At 60.5% G+C, this 6,277-nt stretch overlaps 1 protein-coding gene across 1 annotated transcript; it reads left to right on the top strand.

Annotated features, from left to right (window-relative positions):
* Positions 1-1,265: 1,265 nt before the first annotated feature.
* Positions 1,266-3,221, top strand: HMX3 (H6 family homeobox 3). Its single transcript, XM_032694925.1, is given in 5 exon segments — positions 1,266-2,121; positions 2,333-2,490; positions 2,492-2,692; positions 2,694-2,760; positions 2,763-3,221. Coding segments are annotated over 5 exon segments (1,227 nt in total). The 5' UTR covers positions 1,266-1,667; the 3' UTR covers positions 3,110-3,221.
* Positions 3,222-6,277: the final 3,056 nt, after the last annotated feature.

A 6,277-nucleotide genomic window follows, 5' to 3' on the forward strand; every position in this document is an offset into this window, starting at 1 on the left:
CCTTATCCTTTCCTTTCCTTTCCTTTCCTTTCCTTTCCTTTCCTTTCCGTTACCTTTCCTTTCCTTTTCCTTTCCTTTCCTTTCCCTTTATCCTTTCCCTTTCTCCTTTTCCATTCCTTTGCCTTCGGGTCGTCTCGTTTCCTTTCCTCCTTTTTTTTTCCTTTCCTCCTTCCTATGCCCATGCTTCCTTCCTCCTGTTCCTTTTTCCTTTCCTTTCCCTTCCTTTCCCTTACCTTTTACCCTTCCCTTCCCTTCCCAACAGGGGGCCCCGCCTGGCTCCCGGAGGGCCCGGGGGCAGGAGCGGTTACCCGCGGGCAAGTCCCCGGCATCACACCGCAGTAAAACCGGGGGTCCCCTTCGCGGCTCCCGGGGCCCAGAGCCGCCGCTTCCGGTGTCCGGGATGTGCCGTGCGGTGCGGGGAATGCTTCCGGGACCGCCCGTCCCGGGACGCGGTGCGCTCCCAGGGGCCGGTAGGGGGCGCCCTGTGCCCGGACCCGGGAACGGGATGGATCCCGGGAATGGACCCCGGGAACGGCCGGGATGAATCCCGGAACGGCCGGGATGGATGCCGGGAACGGAAGGGATGGATCCTGGGAATGGCCGGGATGGATCCCGGGAAACGGCGGGGTGGCTCTCTGGAATGGCCGGGATGGATCCCTGAAGTGGGGATGGATCCCAGAAGCGGCGGGGATGGGCCCCCGGAGGCACCCTATAACAGGACCCCGGGAGTGTCCGGTGCTCAGACCCCGGGAGCGGCGGGGATGGACCCCGGGAGGGTCGGACACGGCCCCCGGGAGCGGCGGGGCCGGGCCGTGCCCCGGAGCACCGCGGCCGCTCCTGGGCCGTGTCCGCCGCCGCCCCTCCGCCGCGGGCTCGACGTGTCCCGCTGTCCGCTCTCGCTGCCGGGGACCGAGGGGCGCGGCGGGGATGCCCGCGGAGGGGAGGGCACCGTCGGGGGAGAGCCCTGCCGCCGCCCCGCAGCCACCGCCCCGCAGCCGTCCCTTAAGTCGTTCGTGCCCAGCGCAGGGGTGCCCCGATATCCCGGTGCCCGGCATCCCGGTGCCCGGCATCCCGGCGGGGCCCGGCCGGTCCCGCCGCCCCCCTGCGGCGCGGGCGGCTTTTGTTGCCGTCGGTGCGGGGCGGGGGCGCGGGGGCGGCGCGGCGGGGCGGGGCGCGGTTTTGAGGCAGGAGCGGCTCGTCCCGAGTCATTCGCCTCCCGCCGCTCCCGCCGCGCTCCCTGCGCCGAGCCGGTTCCCTTTGTGCCGCCGGCCCGGCCCCGCTCGCCGCCTCATTGGACTCTGTATCGCCGGGGACGGGCGGGCGGTCGCCGCCTCCGGGCACGGCGGCGCGTCGGGGCGGGGGGGGGGCCGGGGGCCGCGGCGGCTGCGGGGCAGGGGCTGCGCGGAGCCCTCTCCTCCCGCCGCCATCCCGCCTGATCCCATTCGCCTTTGTGCGCGCCCAATCGCCGCGTGCTCCCCGCGCGGAGCGGGGATGACATTTTGATTTCATCATTAGCATCCGGCGCCAAGGTTGACGCAGCAGCGGCGGCGGCGGCGGCGGGAGGCGGCGGGCGGCAGCGACGACCCCGGCTCTCCGCCTGCCCGCAGCAGCCCCCCGGTGCCGCGGGCTGCGCGGGTCCCCCCGGCCCCCCGTCCTGCCGCCCCCCCATGCGAGGGGCCCCCGGCCGGCCCCCCGCCGCGCTCCCACGCCGCCCCTCCGCTCCTGTCCCCCGCGCCGCCGGGAGCCGCCACCTGCGCGCCGGCTGCGGGGCCAGCGGCGGGCAGGAGCCGGGCGGGCACCGGAGGATGCCGGAGACCGGGCATGAGCCACCCAGCTCCCCGCCGCCTCCCCCCAAGGAGTCCTTCTACATCAAGAACCTGCTCAACGGCGGCCCCCCCAAGGCGCCCCCCAAGCAGCCGCGGGCGCTGTTCGCCCCTTCGGGCAAGGCGGCGGTGGACGGCGCCGGCTTCGCCCTCTCGCAGGTGGGAGACCTCGCCTTCCCCCGCTTCGAGATCCCGGCGCCGCGCTTCGCCCTGAGCGCGCACTGCCTGGAGCGCGCCCAGACCTGGTGGTACCCGTACGCCCTGACGCCGGCCGGAGCTCACCTGCCCCGCACCGAAGGTACCGCTCCCGGCAACTCCCTTCCCTCCCTCCCCGGCGGGGCGGCTGCGGTGGGCACCGGGGGGGGGAAGCCGTCGGCGGGGCGACGCGGGGGTCCGGCCGGCTCGTCCCGTTTTTCCCCCCGACGGGACGCGGGGGCCGGGTGGCGAAGGTGTCTCTTTGTGTCCCTTATCCTTCCCTCTTCATCCCCCGCTTCGTCCTTCCCCTCCAGCCGCAGAGAAATCCCTGCTGAGGGACTCGTCCCCCGCCTCGGGCACCGACCGGGACTCCCCGGAGCCGCTGCTGAAGGCGGAGGGGGAGCAGAAGGAGCTGGACTCCAAGAGCCCCGACGAGATCGTCCTGGAGGAGAGCGACTCCGAGGAGGCGAAGAAAGGAGGGAGGCGCGGAGGACTGGAAGAAGCGGGAGGAGAGCCCGGAGAAGAAGCCGTGCCGCAAGAAGAAGACGCGCACGGTGTTCAGCCGCAGCCAGGTCTTCCAGCTGGAGTCCACCTTCGACATGAAGCGCTACCTGAGCAGCTCGGAACGGGCCGGCCTGGCCGCCTCCCTCCACCTGACAGAGACCCAGGTGAAGAATCTGGTTCCAGAACCGCCGCAACAAGTGGAAGCGGCAGCTGGCGGCCGAGCTGGAGGCGGCCAACCTCAGCACGCGGCCGCGCAGCGCATCGTCCGCGTCCCCATCCTGTACCACGAGAACTCGGGCGCGGAGGGGGCGCGGGGGGCGGGCGGAGCCCCCGGCACCCAGCCCCTGCTCACCTTCCCTCACCCCGTCTACTATTCCCACCCCGTGGTCACCTCCGTGCCGCTCCTGCGGCCCGTCCTGAGCCCGCCCGCCGCTGCGCGGAGGGGCGCGGAGAGGCGCGCAAGGCACCCGCCGCTTGTAAGTACTCCAGCCCCTCGTGCGACCCACCCGGGCGGCGTCTGCGGAGCACGGGTTTTGGGTGGAGAGAGGTGCGGGGGGTGGGGGGTACCCCTCGGTGTGTGGCGTTAGGAGGAAAGTCGCAAAAATCTAGGGAAAAAAAAAAAAAAAAAAAGAAAAAGTGGGGGGGGGAGGGAAAGGAAAACGAGGAAAATGAAAGCGGGAACTTGTAGAGAACCCTGGAGCTGTCACACCTTTTGTAAACGTGGATGAAAACCGCGATGGTCTCTGTGGCTTTAGTTTTATTTTTGTAAAAAAAAAAAAAAAAAAAGAAAAAAAGGAAAAAAAAAAGAGAAAAAAAAGTGGGAGAAAAAAAAAAGAAAAAAATGGGGGGAAAGAAAGGATGATATTAATAATAAAAAAAAAGGAATGATCCCAGGCCACTCCTCCAGATTTGCCAAACGCTAACGGGAAGCTGAATTTCTGTTCCTTTCGGACCTCTCCTTCTGCCTCCAAATAGTTGTTCAGGCTCCTGATCCTGTCGTGACTCAAACTTCATCGACCACGCTTTTCATTTAGCAGACCTTTGCCTCTTTGCTTGCCCACCTTTTGTACCTTTCTTTTTTTTGTCATGGGACTTTTACGAGCAAGAAATACAGCCTCAAAGTGAACAGTTAAATACACCCGCGCGCTTTGAGTGACCCCTATTTATTATCGTTTATTTAGACATTTTTAATTCTTGTTTATAATTCTTGTTTTCCTAGTTGTCGGGTTGTTTTGGGTTTTTTCTTCCTTGTAAAGTTATTTCGGTATTTTGGGGAGAAAAAAATCTGTACCCTTTTGCTTTCTTTTGTAATACTAATTATTAATATTATTATTATTAATATTATTGTACTTTTGAACTGTGCAATATTGTACGATGATTCTTAAAGCACTGCTTTTATTTGAATGGTGAGGAAAGGGTTTTTAGCATTGTAAAGCTGCATTCGTTCATGTTGTACACAATAAAATAAAAAAGAATTAAAAGCGAAGGAAAGTGAGAAGAGAGGAGCAAGGCATGGGAATTAACATCAGCCCGGCTTCATGCGAATAAATAAGGGAGATTCGGTGAGCTGGGCGCTTTAAGTGAAGGACAATCAACTTTAGGGTAATTTTAATTTATTTGGTATGATGTACAGTTTTCTTCTAAAGTCCATTGAGTATGTGGATTTTAATAGGCAGAAATCAAGTGAGGAGTGGACACCTCTAGTCTCTCTCTGTCTTAGTGTCTACTCACCTGTTGTCTGACAATTGTTTGCTGTCTTCCCAAGGGTTTGGGTTGGTTGGTTCCTTTTCTTTATTTTATTTTAAATTTTGTTTTCCCCCCTTTCGGTTGTACTCTCTGCCCTCTCGCTTTCCTGTTAGGGATCGGTCCTATTTTTAAAACAGCCTATATTGTTATAAACTTAATGTTGTGGTGGAAAAAAAAAAAATCAATAAAACCCGTTCCTTATCATTTTTAAGTGTGGTTTTGGATGAGAAAAAAAAAAGAGAGAGAGAAAATATATAAGCAACGACAACAAATAATAATAAAAGAAATAAACAAAAAATAACTCCACGGTTTTCTCGGAGCGCTGCGGCCCTGCTCGGGGTGCGGGGGCCAGGGCGCGGAGCCGCCCCTGCCGGGAATCCTTCGAGCGGGTGTCCGGAGGCCTCTCCGATGGGAAGCGGATCGGGAACGGGAGGGGGGGGACCTTTCCCACCTCCGGCGACTCGGTAACCCCGAGCGAAGGGTCGCAGACTCCCAGGGAACCCCCCTCGGGACGGGGGCGGGCGAGGGGGGTCCCTTCCCACGGGAGGGCCTCCTCCCCTTCCCGGGGGCTTCCCCTGAACTTCTGGCCGCCCCTTCCTCTGCGCCCCCCTCCCCCCCCAACTCGGTACTGCCCTTCCCTTCTCCCCCCTCCTCCGGGGGCTGCCGCAGGGTGTCCAACCCCCCTGGGCTGCGCCCTCTGCCCACGGCCGGAGCCGTCACGCGTGTTAATACTCCCGGCAGGGTTATTTGGAGATAGGATCGCTCTCCGCTTCCCGCAGATCGGCCCGAATCGACGTGTTGATAGCGCCGAGGGCAGGATTTCGGGCCAAAGAAATCAAAATAAAACTCAGCGTTGCGAAAAGATAATCCTGCGTTTTCTTTTCGTTTGGGATAAAAACCCTGGCAATGGGTCATAAACGAAAAATAAACAGAGTTTCAGAGTCAAAATACGGTGCTGGCTGTGTCGCCTACAAACAGAGCGATGCCTTTGCTGTTTGCGGTACCAACTTTGGGACAAGTCGCTTGCAGCCCATTAAAAATATTGTTGTCATAGTAAATAGGTCTTTCCATTTTACAGCGCGGCAGCACGATGTTATCAAACGGCAAGGAAAAAAAAGCTCATTTATTTCTGGTCAGTGCCCGGAAAACGATTCCGGACCCTCCCGGCCCTTCCCAGCCGAGGAAGGAGCCGCTGGACACCAGTGCGGCCCCCGCCCCGCAGCGCGGCCTTTGAGCGGGTGCGGGCAGCAGCGGGCACCGGCCCATCCCGCCCGTCCCGGGCCTGCCAGGGCCACTTCCCATGGGAATGATGATCTTGGTGGAGTTGATGGAGTTCGGTAGATTTTTTTTTTTTTAATTAAGAAAAAAAAAAAAAGGAAGAAGGAAAAAAAAATCTAACCAGATTTCTGCTTTCCTGCTTCCCACTACCCTCTCGCACCTCAGCATCTATAGCTGATAGAAGCTGTGAAACTGCTCGGTGAAGTTGGGCAGGGGGTCGAGGGCCTGTGAGCCCGGTTCTCTGCCCCCCGAGCCGCCCCTCTCCCGCAGCCGGGATTTCTCCGCACCCGGCCGGGAGGGATCCCTCGGAGGAGGATGCTCCTTTCTGTTCGCATCCGCAGCAAGCCGAGCCTGGCGCTCAGGCTTTTCTCAAGCCTTCAAAAAGTCTCCCCAAACTCCATCCTATCCCTGAACACTTCAGCTAAACGGGAAGCGAGCTGTTTAATGTCTCTCTCCGAGGGAGATGCCCACCGAGCGAGGGCTCCGCCAGCCCCGGCTCTTCCCGCTGCGCCGCGCCGCTCCCGGCAGGGGAGTGCCGGCCTGGAGCCGGACAGGAGCGGGACAGGCTAACAAGGGAACCCCCCCCTCCTCCCGCACCTTTGGCCCTGCCTGAAGTTTCTGGAGATCCCACATCGCTCTGGGCTGGAGTGAAAGCAATCGCTTTGAGTGGTGGAAAAAGAAATCATCTCTACAGAAACAAAAATTGTTTGGCGGGGAGGTGGGTGCGATTC

Source organism: Chiroxiphia lanceolata, chromosome 8 (assembly GCF_009829145.1).
Source record: "Chiroxiphia lanceolata isolate bChiLan1 chromosome 8, bChiLan1.pri, whole genome shotgun sequence".
NCBI classification, from domain to species: domain Eukaryota; kingdom Metazoa; phylum Chordata; class Aves; order Passeriformes; family Pipridae; genus Chiroxiphia; species Chiroxiphia lanceolata.